This window comes from Equus caballus, chromosome 14 (assembly GCF_041296265.1).
Source record: "Equus caballus isolate H_3958 breed thoroughbred chromosome 14, TB-T2T, whole genome shotgun sequence".
NCBI lineage: Eukaryota > Metazoa > Chordata > Mammalia > Perissodactyla > Equidae > Equus > Equus caballus.
Window position 1 is genome coordinate 107,081,812 of NC_091697.1, and position 26,123 is coordinate 107,107,934.

The 26,123-nt window shown below is 37.4% G+C and overlaps 1 protein-coding gene across 8 annotated transcripts in view; it reads right to left on the reverse strand.

Moving 5' to 3' along the window:
• Positions 1-468: 468 nt before the first annotated feature.
• The window catches only part of TNPO1 (transportin 1), a 91,133-nt gene continuing 65,478 nt past the window's right edge, over positions 469-26,123 (reverse strand). For 6 of the 8 annotated variants that reach the window (XM_023618213.2, XM_070233538.1, XM_023618216.2 and 3 more), the window contains exons 12-25: positions 25,173-25,325; positions 24,012-24,237; positions 21,785-21,956; positions 19,708-19,794; positions 18,447-18,554; positions 18,157-18,315; positions 17,990-18,077; positions 15,554-15,652; positions 15,262-15,357; positions 12,353-12,428; positions 11,380-11,479; positions 9,162-9,236; positions 8,316-8,455; positions 469-6,118 (exon numbers count right to left, since the gene is read on the reverse strand). In XM_023618213.2, coding sequence (XP_023473981.1) covers positions 8,348-8,455; positions 9,162-9,236; positions 11,380-11,479; positions 12,353-12,428; positions 15,262-15,357; positions 15,554-15,652; positions 17,990-18,077; positions 18,157-18,315; positions 18,447-18,554; positions 19,708-19,794; positions 21,785-21,956; positions 24,012-24,237; positions 25,173-25,325 — 1,547 coding nt within the window. In that variant the 3' untranslated portion in view covers positions 469-6,118; positions 8,316-8,347. The remainder of the gene's footprint in view (positions 6,119-8,315; positions 8,456-9,161; positions 9,237-11,379; positions 11,480-12,352; positions 12,429-15,261; positions 15,358-15,553; positions 15,653-17,989; positions 18,078-18,156; positions 18,316-18,446; positions 18,555-19,707; positions 19,795-21,784; positions 21,957-24,011; positions 24,238-25,172; positions 25,326-26,123) is intronic. The other 2 variants (XR_011425269.1, XR_011425270.1) reach the window with 1 other exon arrangement.

Genomic DNA, 26,123 nt, shown 5'->3' on the forward strand with positions numbered 1-26,123 from the left:
AACTACCTTTATAAATATTAATTTCCAAACTGCAAGTCTTAATGTTTGGAGGATTCACAGGAAGGCTTACCCGGACGCGCATTCACACCGCCCCTCCTTACAATGCTTCATTCATGACTTCACGTTCTATTTTAATTTCCGTTTTGAGGAGCAGTATCTTTCCCTGCTCCCCCACCGAAAGCTGAACCAAGAACCGTTTAGAAATATATCAATAACAGAAGTTAAATTAAAATGTGCAGAAAATAGGTCTTTTACCACACCATACAAATAAGAAAGTACTCAATTTAAAAAATAGATCATGTCAAACAAGAGAGCACTAATGTCTAAGCTCAGAAAAACACCCTCAAAGAAAAAACCCCAAAGAACAAAAACAACACAACGACAAGACCTATCTGGACCCAAAATGGGAAGAGGAAGAGAAAGGAAAGAAAGCTCATTTCCTTTCATTAAAAATCAGAGTGAAACATCTATAGTTAAACACCTTTATTAACATCGTCAAGCAGGGATTAACATTCACATCTATTATGTCACATCATACAAATGTAAATACAAAATTACTACAGTACAATATATATTCTCTGCATGATCCAAAATATTTGGTGGCCCCAAAAAACTCTCTTTAAAATTCAGCAGCTTATCAAAAATTAAAACCGTATTCTATGTAAAATGAAGATCTGTTAGCACAGAGTTAGACTTCAAGAAGTGTCAACTGAGCACAGTTTGAAGTTGCAGGAGGATATGTTTGAAGGACACATTCTAACATAGTGTGGCAGGTACAGGAAACATCCGATTTAAAGCTTTAAGCATAACTCATACAACCTAAGTTGTCAGCAGAAAGATCCAGTTATTTATAACTAAAGCTAAAACTACTAAATTATTGCACCCAATGTTAACATGAATATTAAGTGTAAAACTGTTTTATAACATGAATTGATTAACCATGTTTAAACATCTCCTCTCACAGATGATAATCTATTAAGTAAAATTAATTACACAGTATTGTCTAATTATTATCTCCATAAAATATCATCCAATCTTCATTTGGTTACACATCCACAGAGGAAACAACAATGAAGCGATAGTGGAGAACACAGCGGAACCCCTCTGCCAGGCTGGTATGGGAAGGGACTAACACTGCCTTAGAGGCTAACCATGTCACAGGAGGCTTTCAGGAAGATAATCAGACTTGCAAAATAGCTAATTCTGCATAATACCAAGCCATAGTATAAGGGGATTCTATGGTAGGTGCACAAAAATTGTTTTAAAGGGAAAATACTATTTCCTTAATTAGTGATATAATGCTTGGCAAATAGATTTGGTTTGGTTTTAAAATGTACAACAGGTACAAAAGAAAAAAATCACCATTTGCCTTCCCTCAAAATCATGCATACATTTTTTTAAACACAATACATTCTGGGATACAAATCACAATAAACAGTTGCTATAATTTAAATGTATACCTTAAAATTAATATGCACAATAATTAGGCATAAAGATAAAGATGACATATTAAGTAACACCAACGGGGGCAAATCTACATAAGACTGAGAAAATGAGTTCTACGTCACCTGAAAAGTATTGAAGTGAATGAAACCTTCGTGTAAAATTTTATTTTTTAAGAGGCATTAGAAATATCCCCATATTTAATACAGTCTGAAGTGTACTAAGTAGGTATAGAATGCTCTTGCATGGTATTATTACCAGACAAAATTGTCACACAGCTCTCTATCAATCTGACCTTGCATCGAGATTATCCCAGACCCCTCACAACCTGAAGCCCAGTTTCTGAAAGATCTCCATGCCTACACTTCAATAACAGCACTAGTAGCGACAGTTAGTGTTTTCCCCCTTGGATTATTTGCAAAAGTAATTCAACAAGCAAAGCTGTGTGCATTTCAAATACTGCTGAAAGAAGGATTTAAACTGCAGTTATGCATGAGACACCCTTCCCCTGAGAAGGATGTTTTTGCACCGTTATCTGTTAATACATTCAATATGAATAATATAGATTAATTATATGAAGCAAAAAAACCACTTTTTTCTTTATGGCAAAGGATTTAAGTTAAATTTGGACTAAAGGGTTTTTAAGACATAATGAGTTTAATTCTGGCATTTCAGCTATGTAATATAACATAGGACAGAAAAATTTACACTTTCCTATCTTGAGGGTCTGGAGAAAAGGAGGACCAAATTGAGCTCACTCTCAAGGTAAACCTGCACACAAAGGGCTCACCAAGAGGGATTTATGCCACCCTAGTCCACTAGAACAGGGACTGGAAAATCAGACTAAATGGGAAGATTCTTCATGAATACACTAGAAAATAAGGAATATAAGTATGATGACCCTTTATAAGCATATGTCACCAAAGCAAGAAGGATACAAGAGTATTCACCTGAGATAAAACTTGTATCTGAATATTTTATAACTGAGTAGACAAAACATTTCAATAGAGGAAAGTCAGTTGAAATTATTTTAAAATATACATCTGATTCTATCTTACAATATATGCAATTTAAGCAATTAGATCAATGAAAAAGTCTTAACAAAAAAAAATCACAGTGTTTATCAATATGTTAATTACAAAATGTATGCTACGTTATTTTGTTTTTAAGATGTAATGGCTTGGTTAAGTGTTTTAAAATCTATTCTGAAATATAACTTGCATCACAAAATCAAGTAGCAATAATGTAAAGCATCAGAACTGGCTCTTAAAGATTATTTACATGTTGATTATTTGGGAAATAACCAACCAAAAAATATAAAAAAGTGATTTTTTTATACAGTATGAAGTTATTAAAGAGATCAGACAATACAAAAAAGAAACTCCTTCCTGAATAAATGAACATCTGTGGCACTAAGTTCACTTACTAATGGACTATAACATGGAACTGCCAAACATGCATTTAAATTATATTAAATACACTTTCTGTTTCCAACTTAGGTTGATCAGCAGCTTTTGTTCTGTTAGAATCCTTCAAAGAGAGAAGCTCGAACAGGAAAAAGAAGGCATATAGAAAACAGTAAACACTGACCTCCTGAGGTTCCTACAACATAAAAATATTCAAGTAGAAAATCGACATCACTGAGCAGCGGCTATCTCTGTAGCTGAGCACACTAACAGCACTTCAGTGTGTAAGGAGCAGATGAAGTAAGCCGTGCTTGAAGCATGCCAAAGGCAGGAACACTGGAATGTAACAAAGACAGACTCACAAGTTCATAGACATTCAGTCAACAGTCAAAACTATTACAACTACACCACAAGAATTTAGTCGCTTTATATATATCCCATGATGTATTAAGTTTTCAGAACAATAGATGCTAAATTGGAGCTTACCTCAAAAGATAACTTAAATGGCTTCTGCAAATTCCTATGCTATACTATGCATCTGAAATATACACTGGGAAGGAACAATAACTTTGAAGGAGAGAAACACAAAAGAACCAACCCAATCTCAGGTTGCCAGCCGTACATACTCAATTTTATTTTCTATTTTTAAATTAAATTTCCTTTAAATTTAAGAACAGGTTAAGTGACTTGAAAAATGGGCACATTCTTGTTACATATCTGCCTAACTGGAAACCAATTCTTAGTCAAAGAGGTGACAATACTGCTTTTCAGTGAATATAGAATTGTCAATTATAGGTCCAGATAACTTTACTGAAGGTTGTTTCTATGTTTGTTTTAAAGTGTTTAGAGAAGAATTTCATTTCTTTCAATTTAAAGTATTTATTATCTGTTCCAGAATATTAAAATATCTCCCATTCTAAATCCTAAAAGTATCCAAACAATTACAGAATATCACTAGAATTTAAGGATAAAACAGCTACCCTAACCAGGTTTTAAAGACTAACTAGGAAGCAAATTTTGAGCTCCCAGTGAAGCAATGGTACTGGAAAGCAAAATGCAACATACCCTTTGGATCCAACTTATAATTAAAAAAAACCCTGGACATTATAAAATATTATTTAACTTCAGGTTCTACAGACTGAAATTTGCAAAGCCAAAGTAGAAGAAAGAAAGTGAAAGGACATGTTAAAAAAAAAATACACACACACACAGAGTAACAGAAACCTTTCTGCATGCTACCATGCATTTGAAATTTCTTGAAACGGTATTTATAAATCCACACGCATACAGCTCAAACTTCAGTGCAATGGCTGTATCATTCAACACCTTTAGAAGAATAGAACCATGCAAAGAGGAGCAACTGCTTATAAAAATGGTTATTCAGAATTTATTCTGCAATGCAAAGGTGACAAACTGAAATATAAAAGGTTGTTATGGCTTAACATTTCTGTTGCAGATTAAATATGCAGCATTGAAAAATGGAAAGGTGTGGCTTCATCTCTGACCAGCAGAGTTAAAAAGAAAAATCTCTCCATTTTCCTTCATCATCATGGGATACACTGCTCAGGCAATCCAAATTAATAAAGACTTGCACTTTCATATGGACACAAGATCAAGTGTACCAGTTAGGTTTTCACATTCACAGTATATAAGAAAATACACATGGAAGGAAAAGTAAAGGGTTAACTTAACAAGGATTTATTCACAGGAATACATGTAAGTAGAGAAAAATAACAGAAAAGCTAAACAAATGAAATGAAGAGGATCCAAACCAACTTTCACTCTGTAGCTTTTTACTTACACCCTGTGTGCATATATCTAGGGCACAGAGGGCCACCAACATGCGCCAATACAGTGTAGGAACCCTGCATTACATCCATTAACTTAAACATATCTTTAAGATCATGCTTTGAACAAAAAAAGAAAGCTTAGAAGGCAATATGTTGAGTGGGAATAAACATTGAAGTATAGCAATCATGTCTTCAACTTCTACAATTGTCTTTATGTGCCAACTAACATTTATGCAGCCTCTTACAGATCTTTTACCATGTAATTTAAGTTTGAGAAGTTTCGATAAAATCACTAGTAGTATATAACCATGCAGAAAGCACATCACACTGACAGCACAGAGGCAAGGATTTTGCACAGGTATATCAGCTTTCCACATTGTGCAGGTTACACACAATACAATATCAATCTTATTCCTAACAGATCCTAAAAAGATATTTCAAGGCCTAGCTGTAAACTACAGTACTTTATATCTATATTCTTAATAAAAATAAAATCCACAAATCTTAAAAAGGAATTTTAAATGCAGGGCTATATTGAATCGGTCAACGGCAACACATACTGGCGCCCCAGCTAACTGAATGCCAATCTCACCCCATGCTGCGAGCACGCCCCCCCACGGATCAAAGGGCCCCATCACTGAGCCAGAACGCGTGCCTGAACCTTCAACTGCACTTTAGAAGTAACGTCCTGGCCTAGAAATTAAATCTAACGAAGTACAACCATCAAATTATATCCACTACATTAATGTTTTAATGCAAAATCAAGATGTCAATCTTTAGTTCGATATGCCCAGCCCCACTTCTTCCTCCCTCCCTGCCCACCCACCAAGGTCAAAGGAGTGACTCAGTTGGCATCTCACAGGGTGCTTCATTGTTTAGATTTGTTTTGTTTTATTTCCAACTTTTTTGGGGGTACCTTAAATTGTAACTTCCAAGAACCTGCTTCTACTATGGGTAGGCAAGCTGATTTTAACTCTATTAGCTTCATTTATGTAGTTCTTCATCAGCATGCAAAAACAAGGCCCCATCATGGGGGAAAATTTATCAAAACCTTTAAATTAAAAAAAAAAAAAAAGCTTCTTTACTGTCTGTATCCCCCATTCTTAGGTTTCCTTTATTGTGCGCTATAGAATTTTTTCTTTCTTATCCCTATGCGTCATTTATATGGTTCTTGTTTTGGTACAATTCCCCATAATATTCCAGAATGTACTGTTTTGTGAGTAGACTGAATAGGTTTGTTTTTTGCTTCTTCACATCCAGTGCGGAGTTGTAATTGGAGACAGATTTCCACCCACAAAGGCTCCAGATGTTAAAACTTTTCCCAACATCGACTTATACAGTGACGGCAACACCTCCCTCCCGCCCCTCCCAGTAGGGTTGGGTTGCACTGTGTTCCCTACTGGGTTGCCCTTCCCCCCGTAGAGGGTAACATTTTCCCTGGGTGCAGAGGCTCCCTCACAGTCTCCAAGACCGAAGGACCTGCAAGAAAACAAAACAATTTCAGACTTTAGCAACTGCTCCTCTTTTAAAGCTGGTGCCACACAGAATCAAGTAACCCTGCTCTTTCTACCTAAAGAAAACGGGAAATTGGACCGACTGCCTAAGATAATCTAGCCAATGATAACCCCTTGCTTCCTCTCTCCGACGGCTCTCAACTGTCACCTGCAACAGACACGAAAAGTGACAGTGAGCTGAGGACACGCAGAGAGTAGTGCAGCACTCTGAACAGAGCAAACAGGGGAAATGGGCCTTGCAGGATCCCATGAGCCTAACGCTTCATCCCCTTCCGCACACTGGGCCCAATGCAAACTGGTTATATTTTCATAAGCTACCTTACTTCAAAATTAAACAGCAGATTTTTTAGGACAATCACTTTGCCTAGTAAACATTAAAACACTATGCTTTTGCCAGTATTCCCAATATTAAGCAAACAAAAACCCAATCTAACAAAAAATAAAAGGAGCATTACTTATTTTTGGGTGTCTGATGTTTTAGCTTAGGAGGCACTAAAGGTGTTCACACTGCAGTAAGGTCACTACACTCAGCAAATATCAAAAAGCAAATTTTAACACCCGCCTTCTCAATGTTCCCGATAATTCCTCCGGCTCTATTTTACTCCATCACTTCCTATACTCTCAGGCGTCTTGCTTTTCCTGGTAAGGACTTTTTCAATGCCAGCACAGGTTTGATGATGAGAAGGACATAAAGACATCAAGGCAGATTACTGGGAGATCATAACTAGCACCTGGTAGTGGTCCTTCTACAACAAAACTCTACTAACCACTCAGGCCAAACTCTGGACACTGACGAAAGTTTGGGTGAATTTACAGAGGGTGACTGGCCCACCTGTGGAGAAGTACAAGTAACCCCTTTTCTCTGCCTCTGAAAAAGGGGAAGAAGAGTACAAGAAAGACCGGAACAAAAGCTACCAACGCACTTTTACCTCTAATTAGAAAACTGAGAAGTATTTCATACCTTGTCTTAGAACATGCTCACCACAGTTAATTCCTAATTGGTGATATAATAGAGACCACAGAGGTCATAAATCTGAAAGTGCTCAAGACTCAGTCCACTCTTGAATCTTTTGGCCCTTGATGATAAAAATCACTCTCATGATTTAACATAAAGTGAATCAAGCACTTTTCCAAAATGCTCAAGCCACAGAACAGCTACAGGGACCCAAGACCACAGTGGGACCAGACGCAGAAGACTGAGATGTTCCAGAAGCCGCGAGTCCGTTTATACGGCCTTCTAGGTTACACAACTGGGATGCTGAAATCTTCCCAGTTTAAAATCTAGCTCACAGTAAAGAAGCAAGCAAGCCGAGAAGAAGTCCGACATAAAGGGTAATTCACTGGTGTGCATCCTCTGGACATAGACTGAGTACTCTCTGGCCCTCCAGCCGTCTCAGTTCATGTTCAAAACCGAAAGAAGTGTATCCTGGTTCACATTCTTAACACTTACTGAGCCAACTTGGTGCGTTAGGCAATACACTAAGTTCTGGCATCACATATAGTACAGTATTTAATCCCTGAAACAACTCAATGAGGGAAGTGGGGTCAAGAGACCAGAATTATTCATTCAACTAAATAAAGAAAAACTCAGGGAACAAGAGTCCAAGTGGACTTGCCCCTCTACCACCCCAGATCAAACACAATCTTCCACTGCCCATTTCAAAACGCAGTGCTAGCCACAGGGTAGGTGCCCAAAAAGACAGACGTTGAAGAATGAATGTTAAATATTCTTATCTACTGAGGGCAAACCCAGTTCCAGTTTTACCTGGGTTTTCCCGAAGGCTCACAACACAGAAAGTCCCTGATACATCAGCCTACAAATCTGTGCTTCAAAAGGAAACCGTTTTCACCCCACCGCAGCGACCGTCAGTGACCTTATGGGGTGAACAGGAAAAAAGCACGAGCCGCAGCAGCGCTGAGTCATCTGACCAGCACGCCAGCCTGGATGTCCTCCTGAGGATTCAAAGCGGGACCTGCAGCGTCTCTTGCTGGTTCTCTGAATGATTCTCCAGCCTCCACTTAAGTCACTGTAAAGTCCAGCATAGCTGGAGGCTGCTTCACTCGGCCTCTGTGGAACAGGCTCTACTCCATTTAGCAGCTTTCGACTGTGGTCCTAACTAAGTCTCTCCATCGTGGAAGATTCCAGACTTCTCACAACTTACCCTAATCACGGGACTGCAGCTTAAGCGCGAGATTAAACACCGTAAAAAGCTGCAAGACGCTCTTTTAAGGGAAGCGGAAACTGGTCAGAGAAACGCCTCCAATTTTCATCCCCAACTTGATTTTTAAATCCATGAAGGATCTGCAGAGAGTTAGAAAAACCATTCAATTATCAATAACAAGAGAGAAAACCTCAGATCTGCATAGCTTCTGACATCAAATATTATTGGTTTTATTATTCTAAAATTTTATCCTTTTAAGGTGGTAATTCTCACACATTGTTGGATTCTACGCCATTTCACGTCTTGCCTAAGAGCCCCTCAGAAAGTGTTCAACTCTGCCTTGAGGAGGTCGGAATTCAGCAAGCGTCCTCCTCACAGACGCAGTACTCTAAGCAACCTCTGAGTAACATGAATGAAAAAACCCCAGAAAAGGACAGAATTCACCCAAGGGATAAAATTTCTATGCCAGATTAAGTTTTTTCAAATTGGAAATAAATAAAGCTTTGGGTTTATGCTGCAACTGTAGTTCACTAATATTAGCGGCTTAAATGCGTCACAGCATTTTATTTCTCATTTTGTTATGGCTGAGTGCTGACGGGAGTCAATTAAAAGAGAGCACTACTAAAGCAAAGAACCAGATAGGTTTAACCCCGTGGAGAAAAATATCTTTAAAGTCCATGCTCTGTGGATACAGTCACTGCTGTATCTTAAGAAAAGATCAAGCCAACTCCTTTATTGATTCAGTATTGATTCGAAGACTCTAAGCGTCCTATGAAATATATAGTAAACTTTCCAACTAGGATGGTAACAGTCCCAAGATATACATTATAAAGACGACTTAGTTACCTTACAGAACATGTCTCTCAGGTCATCCTTTGGATTAATCCAGGATGCAACAGCATCACAAAAAAATATAAAATCCTGTAACAAGCAAAAATACATCTTAGGCTGATATATTTGTCAAACACAGCAAAAGAGCTATGCAAACTTCAGAATACATGTCACAATAGAATCCTAGCTTAAAAAGAGAAAACATTTTAAGAATCACCTATGATCATGAGGAATTCTAAGAGATTACTTAACGGATGCTGCTATTACTCCACCATCAAGGAACTACTGTGTATTCAGTTTATATTGGAAGTTAATGCCCTTTTGTATTTTACTTTACATCACAAAACCCGTCTAGTAAATGCTTACCATCAGCAAAGGACTGAAAGCATCAAATCAGCATCAATTTAAAAAAACCGTCACTTTTTTGGATTAAAGAATTATATAAATTCAATGATCTTACAGTTCTGACTAGCCTAGAAATAATTTTAAACTACTTAAGTGTATACCTAATAAGCTCAATTTGAAGTATTGTAATAGACCTAAATTCAAGACGTATCTTCAGATAGAAACTTAATGTCCAAAAGTGAGAAGAAAAACTAATTATGCCGTGACCAATAAGACCCAGCTCAACTCAAACAAAAAGAAGAAAAAGCCCAATGCTCAGACAATTACTCAAAAGATTACCAGGTTATTCTGACTACAAGAATAAGGCAACAACAGGTATATGCTTTAAATATTTCACTATTTTCCAATTTTGACTGTCATAATGAAACAACAGTCCAGTATACAACATTCAAGATATTGCTGATGTTCTGATATGTCAACTACTTTAAATTTTATTATTAAATTCAGAGAACTTCATTAATTTCAAAATTTACTAACATTAAAGTACATGTATAAAACACACATTTAGGCAAATAAAATGCCATGCGCCTAAAGTTCATGGTTTATTCAAATTATGATTACCTATGCCTTCCAAATAACGTGATGTTAAAAGTTAAAATATATACAAATCTAGAATTTGTGATTAAAAATTTAAATATAAGAAATAAGACATTTCCTTTTAACCGTACCCAAATAAGTATGTAAAAAGTAGAGATTTCTACCAACTCTAAAGTTGTACATGATCTCATGACCACATACATGTGTTACTTCCACCATCTTAAATGTTAATTCAATAAATAAACAAACAACTAAAAAACCCAGAATGAAAAAGGATCCTTCTTAATACGGTTATGTCATCTCAGACACCTCTGAAACACATTTAACATGACACAAAAGTTCTTAAGTACTGCAAAAACAGAAAATGTCAGGAGGTTATTCTGCAACCAGGGCCATCTCTAAATAGTCCTGGCTTGTTTTCATAGTCAGACATTAAGGTTTTACAAAGGCGAAATTAGTCAAAAGATTGTTTCCAGTTCTCCTTTGTAAGTTTTCAAGGCCTACCACCTACATCAATTTGAATTTTATAAGCTGGTAATTCACAATGTTTCTAAACCCGAATTACCAAACACAGTAATTAACAGAAGACAGGAAACACCAAGGTCTCAATGACAGTGTTTGAAGCGCCCATCTCTTGGAAGGGCCAGGTCATTTTCCTGACCCTCCCATGCCGTCCTCTCCTCAAAGTTGGATCCAGAGGTGGCTCAGACTCATGTCTGATACTGTTGCCAAATAATTTTTAAAAAATGCTAAAAATGTCTAAACATAGTATGAACTAAGACAGGAAATGATAAGGATGAATCAATCATAAGCTCTCAGAGTTACAGCAGTTTCAATGGCTGATTTCATTTTCCATTTTATTCACTGCTGAGTCTCTAAGTTTGATTCTAAGTAACAGAAAGAGTACCCTATTTGGTCACTCTTTTAGGTGTAGATAACCTCAAACTCAGCAAACTGTTATTCATGGACAGGAGGCATGTACACAACAAATAAATGAGGTCCAAATGTGAATGGAAGCAGCTTTGGGTTAATGTAAGACAAGAATGTAACTGTTCTCCAAATCTGCCATTACTATGTTTTACGACAAAAAAAGATGTAGGAAATAAAAACAGGCATTATCATTTCAAAATATTAACAAATATACATTTTAATATATAATTTGTTTCAGTACCTCTAAAAAATGTTAATAAATATAATATTTTTAGGATTAAAGTGTTAAAATATTTCCTCCTTTAAAGTTTCATTATTCAGAACACTTGAAGTTAAAAGCAGAACCTTGCAAACACCTTACTTGGATCACGCCGCTGGGATTCACACTGATCATGGTACAAATCCCACGGAACGCTGAGTCCTTCTCCTCATTGTCCCTTATGTTTCTCAGAGAGGTGCACCTATTAAGTTATAGAACTGAGTTTAGTATGTAAGTAAAAAGCAGGTTCAATTACAACACTAATGGACAGTATTTAATGGAATAAGCACCACAGTATAATGTTTATATTCAAAGAATTTTCATAAAGCTTAAGTTTCTCCACTTCCTGTATGTTGGGCCCATCTAATCTCAACATAGTAGAACCTTGAAATTTACATTTTCTTATTAATAGACTACATCTATGAAATGCACAGTTGATTTTAATCTCCCATTTAAACTATTAATGAGCTTGAGTCAGAAGTAAATTACCAATTTTTAAAACTGTATTATGACTTGTATTCCATTAAACACTACTAAAAATGACTTGAAAGATTATCAATTGAAAAGAAGCAGAACATAGGCTATACTGCCACAATATAAACTATTATTATACAACTTATGGTGTAGATGTTTAACTTTTACATTAACAAGCAAATAAGATTTTTATACATAACAAATTTAAACATGTATTTCTTAATGCAATCCAAGTTTTCAAATTAACTCTTAAAAAGAAACATAATGCAAAACCCTAAATTTATAGAATTTGCATGCATCTTTATTTTACTGGTGGATATTTAAATGCTTTTTATGTATAATCAAGCTTTTTAACACAGCAAGCATGTGACAATCTTATCCCATGCATCAATTAGTCGTTAGCCACAACATAAAATAAATATACATGACGATGCTACTGAAAAACCTCACAAACCTGATAGGACAAGATTAGTCACATGGTTGGCAATGATTAAGGATTGTGATTTTTGTAACCAACTGAAAATATATCTAAAAGTGAGATAGAAAGAGAAAGAAAGAGTGAAGAAAAATGAATTAAAAAAAAAGATTGAATAATACACACCAGGGTCTTATAAACTGCTGTAGCATGGGGGCCACCTCTTGAGGACAAACGTAACCAAGACGACCAATTGTTATTGCTAAGGTAACGCAATCACGGTTATACACCACCAAACGCCAACCAAGACATGAGCAAATGAGGGGGAGGAGAAAAATAAAGAAAAACAACAAATAACTCAGAAACAGAAACCAACAGAATTTGTGTATGATAATAAACATAAGATTTCACCAGTGCTGTTTATTACCACCCCCTAAAATAAGGGGCAGCAACATATATGGCATACTCTTGGAAAAAGAAAAACAAAAGGAATTAAAAAAACTTTAAAGATTGAGAGAACACCAAAAACCGTGACAAATTGCTTTTCTCGCTCAATCAAGTGTCAAGAATTTATCATTCTCTGGTAGCAAAAAGATGAGCAAGAAAAATGGATGGATTTAGAGATTCTTCATTCAAAGCCACTGGAAATGTCAGAATTTAATAATGAAATCTGTTTTTTCCCCAAGAAATACTGTACATATGATTACATTTCTGAATTGTCTACACTTCTCAGAAGTTAACATTTCTTTCTCACTTCTCTACATCTCTTTTTATAAAATTACCTACGAATTTAATCCAAATTTTGGTAGGTTTTGTTTTGTTTGTTAACATTTCCAAAACAAACCAGTGAATCATTTGTTGCCTGGTATCAGAATCAGCTGTCAAATTTAAGTGTTAGGGCATGCACTGAATGAATGGACTGGAAGATTGCTGTGCTATGTTAAATCTCATTCCAAAAACCCTCCAATGGTGACGGTAACAGTAACGGACATAAAAGCCCGCTAATTTCGAACCATATTTGACATAAAGGAAATTTAGACAGTCCACTTCAATGACACGTGATAGGTGGACTAAAAGAACAAATAGTTTGTCTTCGCCTCAAAAGGCATAGCCCAAAATAGATGATAAAACATTAGACTGATTACATGCTAATATTTTATTTTAAAAGATTTTGAAGTGGGAATTAATCAAACATATTCACCATCAAATTCAGGAAGTTCTTAAACTTACACTGAGCTAAAACAAGTGCAACTCAGAACTGCATCCTGCAATTCCAAGGTACGTACATATAAATACATTTATACACACGGGAAAATACAAACAGAAAACAAACCATAAGAGCTTTAATGGTGTTCTCTCAAAAACTTACAGGTCAACCTTTCATAAAAAAAGGGTGGGGGTAAAGAAAAATGTTTAAGGATTACTTGAAGCAAACTACACAGATAATACTAAAATCCAGCAGATTCATATGAAGCAAGAGAAAGAAAACCTATGTTCAAAAGACACAAACTATGCAACATTCTCATTAAACAGGCAAGTATGAACAGTCCAATGAAACATGCGATAAAGCAGATGATGGTCCATTGAGAAAGTTCAGTGTAGGATATACTAATGGGGAAAAGCAAGTAACTGCACACACTAAGGAATTGGCTTTATGAAACACCAAGATAATGGTAATTAAGTTGCTAAAATCTATAGACATTCGGCATTGACAATGATTTTACTTTAATAATTAAAACCCCACCACTCTTTCAGGTAAGGAACTAGGGAAACATTTTCCGCAGCCACTTGTGATAAGAGTAATCCAGTGAATCCCAAGTGTGTTTGTTTCTCAATTGGATCAATTCGATCCGTCAACTTGATGGCCATTGTCAACGACCTTTTGATTTACTCATGGTAGCATCATACTTAGAATATAATCTTGTAAATAAAGCCAATTTGTTAAAGGAACTCTAACAAATTCATGAGCTGATATCCCACAAGAAACTTTAATATACATTACACTCAACATTTATTTGCAGTTATCCATTCACATTTAAAAATAAATAGGAAGTTTCTTTAGGTTCAACAGTAATTTTATAATGGCAAGTGTTCCAAATCTGAATGTCATGTATAGGTACTGCATTCTAACAAGATAAAAACCTGACAAGATTTCGTAACCATCCTATACATAGATTTCTGAACTTTTCAGCATGAAAATCTAATTTACTTTATGATATAAATAAACAGTACCCATACAGCCAAACAGCCAATATAACTGTTTCATAATTAAAAGATTTCCTTCCATACCAATAAACATAGCAATATTAATCACATTAGAATAAACTTTCTCTAACTAAAAAATAAAAAACCATATTTTGAAAACGAATTTTCTTACTTAGAAAACCTTGTTTTAATCTTTGTCTGGTATTTTGCTAAGACCCCCACTGACTATGAATATATTATTGGAATTACCTTAGAATATAAAGAAAAGGATATGCCTGATTGAAAACAAAATTTACATCTTTTATCATTATTAGCAAAAATCAGGAAGATGGAAAGGAATCACCCTGAAATGTGTTCTGTAGTATGGAAGGGCCTCTTTATTATAAACATGCTTTCTATAAATGCAAAAGAGAAACAAGCCTCCTGAATAAAACCCGACAAGGTACTGCTTAAGTTCCCAGTGTGAAGGAAAGTATACAATGAAATACAAAATACATCTGCCATCGTCAACCAATTAGCCACTATGCTGCAATCTATTTTTGGCCACATTTTTACAGATTAAAAAAAAATCATTACTTCCCAGCTCCCAGTTACTCTATGAATTAATGTGAAAGTAAAATGCATACTATTCAATAGCTATTTTAGCTGGGGTCCATTTTACGGAGTATTAAAACACCAGGATGGGAGAGAAAACTTTTTTAAAAGTTTCTGAAAACTAGTTATGGAATGCGGCTACAACAGAACACTTCATTACTGAGAATCCAAAATAGCTGTTAATAATAAGCCAGGTTTCTAAAGCTAGCTTTGCTTTGGTTTCTCTACGCATCTTAAGTGAAAATTAAAAGGCAAATAATTTTCTCTTCACCGTTAACAGTTCAGTCATATGGTACCTGTATTCTCTAACAACGTCTTTGGTGTGTTGGGTCTGTTAATGATTTCTACAAGCTGGTGCAACACCATAGGGATATAAGGCTGCATCTCTATACCTAGATCATCCCCAAAGAGAAAACAAAGAGAAAAATTTGAATGTTAAAATATCAATGGAAAATATTTTGCTCCCTTTATTAACTGTGACATAAGTTATAGAAAAATATATAAAGCTCACTTACATTAAAAAAAGGGCAATTACAAAAATACTAAGGCATCTAAAAATGTATACTTTTAAAGGGGAAACAATCTTACCCATCTGGATGGAGATCTCTCCAATTGCCCATGTGGCATTATTGCAGACCGAAATGAACTCTGGGTTTAGGTTGGTTCCCAATATTGGCATGAAATCAGCTAGAAAAAAAATTTTTTAAGAACTATGTAGCAAACTTCTCAAGAGCAGTGTATTGTGCTTTACAGGAAATCTACTAGGTGGAAACTGAAATCTAGGCAAGAAACAGCCATGTTTTTAAAGGTGCTGGTAATACTTATCTTAAGAAACTGAAGGAGGCACTATGGCCACCGAACTTCATGTGAAGTAGCCCAGGACATGTAAGTTTTGGTTGATTTTAGGTGTCATTAAAGAGAGTTGGTCAGATAATCCCTCTTGCATTAGACTGAAAACATTCAAATTAAAAGTGAGGAAAATGTAATACAATAGAACTTCCTTTCAAAGCTAGTTTTTCACACACAGAAATTTTTTTTTAAATCAATGATTTTGGCTTTTAAAATAACTTTTGCCCTAGTGCACAGACTGTGATCTGTAAATATCATTTCCACTCAGAAGGAATGGAAGCTCTCAGAGAAATGTCTCCTACAGGCTAAGGGCAGGGAATGCACAAAACAGGCCTGGACAACGCTGTCATCCCAGAGAGGACTCAGGAGCTGACTGGGCAAGCTCCCACTGCCATCGGAGGGCAACGTAAGCATTCCGAGTTCATACTGACACTCAAAAACTGAAAACACACTACAGATACCTGTGGAGCATGCTGGAAAAAAATTCATCATTTTGAAAACTGGTAAATAAAGAGAGAGAATCAAGTAATTATCCTGCCTCTCCTGTATGATTTGTATTTTAGGTATAAATCATAAAATTTATTGATATGGGAAATGTCTCTACATGTGTGTTCTCACTGTTAAACAAAGCATTAGAATACCATCATTTTTTTTTTCAAACGCCCAATAAATTAGTGGATCCAAGCCTGGGTTTCTAATCTGGGTAATGCTGGTAACTGGGGCCAGCTCACTCTCGTGGGGGGTGGGGTGGTGGTGGGGGGGAGTTTCTCCTGTACTGCAGGCAGTTTAGCAACATCCTCTACCCACTGGACACCAGCAACCCCCAGTGGTAAACAGAACGCTCTGCAGCAGGGGGCGTGAATGGCAGCAAAACTGACCTGGGTTGAGAACCAGTATCTAGCAAACAACCATCATGGCTGATAACAGAGAAAAAAGAAACAACTACACACTGTGTGCCTCCTGAAGAAGGTACACGTGATCTATAAAGTTTTAAAATAAAACAGAAATGAAACCCTTTCACACAAGTTTAAACTCCTAACTACTAAATTAAATGCTAAGTACCTATAGAAGGAGCTTTCCATGAAACAAGAACTCATTACTTTCATTTAGAGGAGTGAGCTTAAACTTAATGGTTTAACACATCCTAATTAATGTTATTACTCAAAGTTCAGAAACACAGTTATTATTCAAAGCACAACGTGGAAGCATGTGAAGGGGGTCACAGGGACCAAGGTCTAGTTATAAGGTAAGTCAGTCCTGGGGATGTGATGTATTACCTGGCGGCTACAGCCAGGGATACTGTATACGTGAATGTGGAAGAGAGATCTTAAAACTTCTCATCACAAGGGAAAAAAACCTTTCTAACTACGTGAGGTGATGGATATTAAGTAAACTTACTGTGGTAATCATTTCACATTATATACATGTATCAAATCACTGTGCTGTACACCTTAAACTTATACAATGTTATGTCAATTATATCTCAATAAAACTGGAAAAAACCCTCAAACTCAAAAGCACAACTGTATCAAATGAAAAAAATCATTGAGGTCAATGTTTTAAAGGTTTATTAAATCATGGATCAGAAACAACCAAGGTTGGGTATAGAAATGAAGGAAAAATAACTGAAACCCCATTTAATCCATGGGTGCAACAGCAATTCAGGTTACAGTATTTAAGGAATCCTTTATTGTGTTCACAAAAGGCTAAGACAAATGCTATGCTATTAAAACAGAAACAAACCATTATTTACTTTTAAAGTAAATTGTTTGAAAAGTTTCCTATGATACCTGAAAAAGTATGCTGGCTTATCATGAGAAAACTTGATTACTATTATTACTTCTGGGTACCTCTACCAAAAAGAGGCTATTCAAAAGGTATCCATGAGCCAGCACATGGTACCAAGGTCTCACAGGTGGCATGTCCTCCACGCTACAGGAATGCTTTTCCACCTTCTCTCCAGTCACACGGTGCCTACCAAAGGGCTGCACTGATGCGAGCACAGGGGAGCAAGAGACACGGGTTCCCATCCTGCCTGCCTCAATCAGTAGCTCTAACTAGTAGAATACACATTTATAAATGCCGGGATTCCATGAAATTTCAGTTTAATAATAAAAAACATAGCTGATGTAAACACCATGTTAAAAATCACACAGCAGTAGAAAATATTCATACCTATACAAGGCTTAACATGCTGAAAGCAAGCTTTTGTCAGGTCACCCAAGAGGGCGAAGGAACTCTGTCGAACTTCTGGCATTTTATCCTACAAGAAATGAGGAGAGATTAATCCGCTGTGACACAGAGAAGCAGGTTTCAGTCGGCTTTAATGTGCCCAGTCTCACCTGCATGCACTGATACATTAGCGTCAGAATGTTACTTCGGGCTACCAGCTGTTCGATGTTGCCGCCAAGTCCTTCGGCCAGGCCGCTGAGTAAATCCAGAGCCACTATCATAAAATCTTTATCTGGAGCCTCGTACTGATCTGGTTGAGCATTGTTCAGCTGAAATTAGACACAATTTTTTGAAAACTTACTTTGAATTAATTACAGAAAAAGTTCGTATACATTACGCATATCCTTAGAAAAATGTTTATGATACCAAGAAGGGAGATAAGTACAAATTTTTTAAATACCATGGCTTGTGCAAGGGTCTTCTGTACCAGATTTACACAACGCTGATACACAGGTTCACAGTACGGAAGGAAGCCAGACTGCAGGGCTGTGGCAACTGAAGACAGGCACTAGAAAGAATAAAGTACATGAAAACTTCTGGGCGTGCTTCAGATTATGATCAATGCCTCCACACTCACTCGCTAAGACCCTGAGCACTTAGGAGCCTGCCCTCCTTGCTGGCCACAGCAGGTCTATTTTCTCAAACCTCTCTTTTGGATGCCATTCCCTGCTGTTAAGTTTGCCAGCCTGTCAGGGGTGGTTCCTTGGGGAAAAAACCAAGAAAGTTCCTATAATGAATGTTATCCTTCAACGACAGATTAAGTATTCCTATTTTTTCCCCTCAAATATAAGAGAGATATTTACTTATCCTCCTATCCTGATCGATGACATGGGTAGACTTTACTGGGCACATTCTGAACCCCTGCCTGAAAAGAAATCGATTTAACCATAATGATTACTCTTGTTTTGTAGGGCCCAGAATTAGCCACTGCTGTTGGTCACAGACGTTTTTACTTCACTGGCTAGGGACAACCTATGGCAGAAGTGGTAACCCCTCAAATGACAGTGGGAACAAGAGTAACAATGACTGAACTGGTTCTACCAAGAGCAATTCATCCAGGTTTAAGTAACCACATCTGATTGTGTGTTATGTGCTATCATATAAAATTTCTTTTTGGTTAGAAAAAGTATTTAATATGCATGGAAAAAATTCAAACTAGACAGAGCAAAAAATAAAGTGAAGTCCCTCCTTATTAGCATCAAGTCCCAATGCTACTTTACATACATGTGTGAGTATATACGTGATAATATATAAAAGAATGACTATTAATTATGGCATAGCTAATATCTATATAAAGAAATATGGTAAAATAGACATATCATATGTAGATATGGAAAGATCTCCAAGATAATTTATTATCAATTAAGTAGAGAAACTTAGAAAACATATATAATCATCTCTACTTAAAGGAAAAAAAAAAGCGTTAACAGTCCATTATGCCTTTTCCATTCAACAGTGTTTCTAAGTATAGATGCACCATAATTAATGAGAGGTGACCTATTTACTCGGCATTTTAACAGAAATGGTTCAGACTGCAAATTTATTAACACTTGACTTATCACATACACTCACTTTAGATTTGGACACTCACTTTAGATTTGGACATGAGTGTCTGACAAAACACACTGTCAGATTCACTACATGTTAGCAGCTCGGCCTACCTCAAGCAAAGGGAAGAGGTCTTTATCTTCGTCCTTTAACATGTTCCACTTCTGGATCAGCGGAGGCATTAGCATCTGAATATATTCCTATTTACAGTGATGAAAAACACATAAAGCTCCACTATCATATGTAAATAAGTCCATTTTGAGTCTATGAAAATTAAAACCCATTTAGAGTAATTGTGTAAAATCGTTACAGAATGCATATTAAGACTAATTCTTTGTTCTACTTAGCACCTTTAAAAATTTTACTGTTTTGGCCTTTTAATTTACATGACCGTGTTCTGTTTTAAAGTCATCTTATATCCTTTTAGAAAGAAAACGTATACAAATATACCACTACATAAAGATTACATGAGCACAATCAGGGATGATTTGTCTAAGTTTTACACTCTAGCGACAATCTTTTCAGTCCTGGGGCCTGGGACATAATACTGGCTCTTGAGGCACCGTACGTTATAAATGACAGGTAAACTTACAGAGGCGTCTGTAGAAAAGGATTCATGTCCTTATTTAAACTGAAGAATCCATAAAACCAGGTAAATAAACACAGTGATCATGTCAACAAGGGGCACAGATTCTGAAGGGTCTGAGACATTTAGAAACCCCCTCCCAAAAACAAAACCAACATCAAAGCAAACCCACAAACCAAGTGCCCTGTACCAAGTTTTAAGTATAACCTAAAGACACGATTTTGAAGACTTTTCCTATAGCAATCATGAAGATGAAATCCCTTCAGCGGGGAGTTTTGAGCTCTATTAAAATTCTATTCCTTAGACCCTACTTAAACGAATCCAATCGCACCCTCCTCTTCCACCCTTAACACCACAAGAGACAGGGTCTCTCTGGCTCCTTAGCCACACTTCTTCGGTACCGTAGTGAGCATTTTTCACCTGCTACCCCAATTTCTAACTGTTTCATCTAGTGTACTCCCCACACTTGTGAGTCCGGTGAGAGAACAAAGCTGCCTAGGTCCAGGACTCTCAAGCTGCAGTGCTCCCCACACCTGTGAGTCCAGTGAGAGAACGAAGCTGCCTAGACCCAGGACTCTCAAGCTGCAGTACTCCCCACACCTGAGAGTCCGGTGACAGAACGAAGCTGCCTGGACCCAGGACTCTCAAGCTGCAGTGCTCCCCACACCTGTGAGTCCGGTGAGAGAACAAAGCTGCCTAGACCCAGGACTCTCAAGCTGCAATGCTCCTCACACTTGTGAGTCCGGTGAGAGAACAAAGCTGCCTAGACCCAGGACTCTCAACCTGCAGTGCTCCCCACACCTGTGAGTCCAGTGAGAGAACGAAGCTGCCTAGACCCAGGACTCTCAAGCTGCAGTGCTCCCCACACCTGTGAGTCCGGTGAGAGAACGAAGCTGTCTAGACCCAGAACTCTCAAGCTGCAGTGCTCCCCACACCTGAGAGTCCAGTGAGAGAACGAAGCTGTCTAGATCCAGGGCTCGAAAGCTGCAGTGCTCCCCACACCTGAGAGTCTGGTGAGAGAACGAAGCTGTCTAGACCCAAGACTCTCAAGCTGCAGTGCTCCCCACACCTGAGAGTCCGGTGAGAGAACGAAGCTGCCTGGACCCAGGACTCTCAAGCTGCAGTGCTCCCCACACCTGTGAGTCCGGTGACAGAACGAAGCTGCCTGGACCCAGGACTCTCAAGCTGCAGTGCTCCCCACACCTGAGAGTCCGGTGAGAGAACGAAGCTGCCCGGACCCAGGGCTCTCAAGGTGCTGTGCTATTAAGTGGTAGATGGAAAACACTCGGAATAAAGTAACGAGGGAAATCCAGAGTATGAAGTCTTCATCCCTTTTCCCTTAGTCACCATAAAAAATGTTGGTGCATTCATGTGAGATGCTGCTGTAATTTCCTGTAATTTGCTGTAATATGAAGCACATATTTATTTTTTCATACTTTATAAAAGATAAATACACTTGCTGCCTTTTCAAGATCTAAATTCTTAAAGCACCAAACACTAAGTGTTCATATCTCCCTAAACATTTTAATTTCAGAATATACGTTAACCTATTGATTGTGACTATGCTACATATTTTTTCATCCTAGTTAATCAGAGATACTTACTGGTTTGTTTAAATGATGTCCTACTGAGTCTGCTAACGTTCCTATGGCATCGTACAGAATGAGCAGGTTCTTATGCTGGTATTTACTAAACGCAAAGACCAACGTATCAAGTATGTAAGCCAGGTAAGGAACAAGTTCTGTACAAGCCTCCTCTTCCAGGGTAGCAAAGGCACTGTAATTGTTAAAAAGAAAAAAAAAGGGAAATTACTGTTGCAGAAAAGGAACAGAATACAACAGAGATAGGAAACTAAGTTGAGAGAATATCTATTTACACTTTACACGCAGCACACTAGGTGCTTAGTTTTATTATTTCTTTCCCATTCCTTACCACTTCTTTCAAAAAGGCTGTCACTTATAGGCATCTGCTTAACTACACTGGTAAAATCTAAAACTAAAACGATGCTGACTCATATTTATTCGTTCAACACATTTATTTGGTGTTTACTATTTATTAGAGTGTTGGGGACAGAGCAACGAACAAACGATGTCCCTGTTCCCAGGGGTCTTACATTCCAGCGATCGTTTCAGATTGGTGAAATGAGAATGAAAATGCTACACTCTAACGTACACCTTGCCCTTCAGATGCATGCCAACAGTCACAAAACTGTAGAAACATCATTGACACTTAGTGTGTTTGAGATGTGTAAGAACAGAGCAGTGTCACGACCGCTCACGTTTCTCCTAGTGGGAGGGGGACATGGGGTGATGTGGGTCAAAGGGCACACATTTTCAGTTATTAGAATACTTCTGAGGCTCTAAGGTGCAGCATGGAGACTGCAGTTAATAATTCGGTACTGAATACTCAAGAGTTGCTGAGAGGAGGTCGTAAGCACTCTCACCACACACACAAGAGTGAGTGACCTGCGTTAACCATGTGAGGTGATGGATGTGTTAACTATCCTGATCTTGGTAACTTTTCTACCATATATATGTATATCAAACGATCACGTGGTACACTTTAAATATACGCAATTATATTTGTCAATTATTCCTCAATAAAGTTAAAAAAAAGTTTCTCTAAGCCCTACACTATGCATTAGAGTGCACAGTGCATCTGTTACTATAAATCTGCATTATGTGAGGCTTGTCTGTTAGGACAACTGTGTAAGAAAGGAGAAGGTCCAGAGTCTCAGTGCAGTTACTTCAATTTAGACCTAAACTCGTCTGACTCTAAGGTATATCTGGCCCTTCATTTCTAAAATTAAGGTTTGTATTATTTTCTGTTCTACCCAGTTGAGAATTTCCTAAAATGATAGGCTTAAGCCAACTGTTAATGAAACTCCTGGTCATTAGCATTGCGAACCATTTCCTTCACAGCACTTGCCATTAACTGTAATTATATAGCTGTTCAGTATTCCCCACTAGCCTGTAAGTCTCGAGGGGGCAGGGGCTGTAAGCCCAGCTTTGGTATATGCCTAGCAATTAGTAGGGATCTAAAAAAACTTGCTGGATGAATAAACTGCAAGAAACTAAACATAATCTGTATCCTCCTCCTACTTAAAAAAATTCAGTGCTATCAATCCCCAAAGCCCCCTTGTTCAACTTTCATCTCATTAAGAATCAGAACTCTCCCAGATACTTTGCTTCAGACTTGGTAAAGTCCAACTCCATTTAAACTGACTTTCCTCTTTTTCAACAGTGATTTCTTCCTATTAACAAAGTCAATGGTAAAAGCAATTCTATTTGAGAAATTAAGAGCTATAAATGAAAGTGGCCCCTTTTAGAACATAAAGGTTTATTCCAGAAAACCAGAATATCTGTAGTAATGAAACTGACTGCTGGTCTGACATCTAAACAGAGACAGCCTCGAACACAATGGCCAGAGCAGCTACTCTAGCAGATGCACTAAGCGACAGATGACAGTCCCTATGGGACCTTCTGTGGAGTAATGATAGTTAACTGTAGACCAGTGATGGGAATCTGCTCAAACTTCTTACTTCCTGCAAGAGTAGGACCCTTGTCATCACCACTCCAGATGTCTGCGTGAATTAGAGTGAAAGAGAATTCTACTATTATCATAGCCACTGAGTGGAAAAAAATGAAGAACCAGTGAAGACTGATGTATAGTTAGTCACACCTGGATTTACAAAATCCTCATGTGAAAACTATAGGTACTAAAACTCCACCAATGGTTTAATACCACCATTCCACCACAAGGCTGAAATTAGTTTCTCATGGAAATACTCTCTTCCCCCACAATGCCCATTTTGTTATGAATTCATCCCACCTGCAGGCAGCTTCTTGCACTCTCTTGTTGCTATCCAGGATACGCTTTAGCAATTCTGTCATTAATGGCTTCAGGTACGTGTCTGGGGGTTGGCTGACTACCCAGTGTGCATAGCGGCTAAGAGTCCAGCACGTTATGGAACGCACAAGAGCCTTTTTATCAGAGAGGCACTGAATAAGGTGAGGAATGAGCTCAGGCAGGTATGGAATCATGCCTTGCATGCAACCTAGAAAAAAATAAATCTTTCAGAAAGTGCTAAAATTTGGTTACAACAAAATTATTTCAGTTAAATACTAAACCAACACACGCATCCATAAAAAAATATCCAGATCATCTCCACTGCAACAAATATACACTTATGTGCTGCCTAATGACGTTTTGATCAGTGATGGAGCACATATACGATGGTGGTCCCATAAGATTAGGACCTAGAGTCTAGGTGTGTAGTGGGCTGTACCCATCTAGGTTTGTGTAAGTACGCTCTCTGATGTTCACACAAAGATGCAGTTCTCACATGTCCCTCCTGTAAAGCGATGCATGACTGTGCTGTAATAATATGCCCCGAAATTGTTAAAAAAAAAAAACTGAAATAGAGCTAACTGCCCCTATGTATCTTCCAGTAGGGTTAGGAGCTCATATTTTACGTCTGCTACACAATTGATGGCTTTCAGAAATGCTTGTAAGATACTTCAGTTTTTTGTACACAGGGGTATACAGCCAGGACAGAATAACAACCCTTTGTAGAGGATGATAACACTCTTGACTCAGCATGTTTCTTACACTTACCTATGGAACAAAGTTATTTTTTTTTAGCAATGGGGATGCTTCTGACATCTGAGGCCTCTCATTCTGTTCCCTTTAACAGAAGCATTTGCAAAATATCTGACTGGGGTTAGAAGTAAACCTACGGCTCTTTAATTAATAATAGCTAACTGGTTCAAAGTAAAAACTTATCCTAAGATGGCTTTTAGATTCAAACAGTCTTTTAAAGGTAAACGTGGATCACAGTCTTGTCTACCCCACATCAGCAACAGAAGAGCAAAGGGGTGTGTGAATTCAAGAGTGAACGGTCTTTCCCTAGAGAGTAACAATTCCTGACAGCAGCCTGGCCACAGCGGTGCCAACTGAGAACTCTACAGTTCAAAGGTAACTGCGACTTACCTTCAGCAATTGCTCCTAAAACCAAGATGCCAGATTCTTTAATAACCCATTCATGATGAAAAAGTAATTCTTTCAAAAGGGGCAGAATATGTGGCAAAAGCTCATCACGATAAACATTTGCAAGAACATCTAGGGCAGCAGCAGAACATTTTCCTAAGGAAATAGTTAATTCAAAAATATAACATTAACGTCTATTATCATTTTGTTATATATATACATAAAATGAGTATCTGTTGCATGTACACTTCATTCATACCTCTGCAGTTTCAAAGAACTCAATTAAAGAGGAGGCAGTCTGTCACATGAAAAAAATTCTATTAACAAGAATACTTTTTTATGACCAAGAATTACAATTAGCAAGCTTATTATAAAGACACTCTATTCTGTACATGCCTGTCATATGAGAATTCTTTTGTCTATATAGAAAATTAAAATCAATACTTTTCCACTCAATTTAATGCTTCTAGGACACAATGCCCACTGTTAAAATCCCACAGCACAATGTGTACGTTTATTATTTCTACTTAACATTCCTAGTGGTAGATCATTCAGAATCAAATATGTAATGACTTAGGTGGGGGTTAGGCAAATAAAATGGATCAAAAGTCACCAGCACGTGAAGCATAAAATATGCTCGAAAACATTCTTTACAGACAAAGGAGCTATTAACTATGGAATTATACATCAATTCAGATTTCATTTACTGTTAATTTAAAAAGAACAAAAAAATTGAAAAGAACGAAAATATAAGTATCCAAATTTTTCCCCCAATGTGAACTAGGCATAATAAACGGTTAGTCACAAACTAGTAGACAACAGTAAAATCCTTAGGGAAAAAAAAAAGCTTTTACATTGGCCAGAAGTAACAGCTTACTCCTCAACAAGGGTCTCAGTTATACTGTATAATAGATCCTTACAAATGAATAGATTGCTATGAAACAGAATGAATCT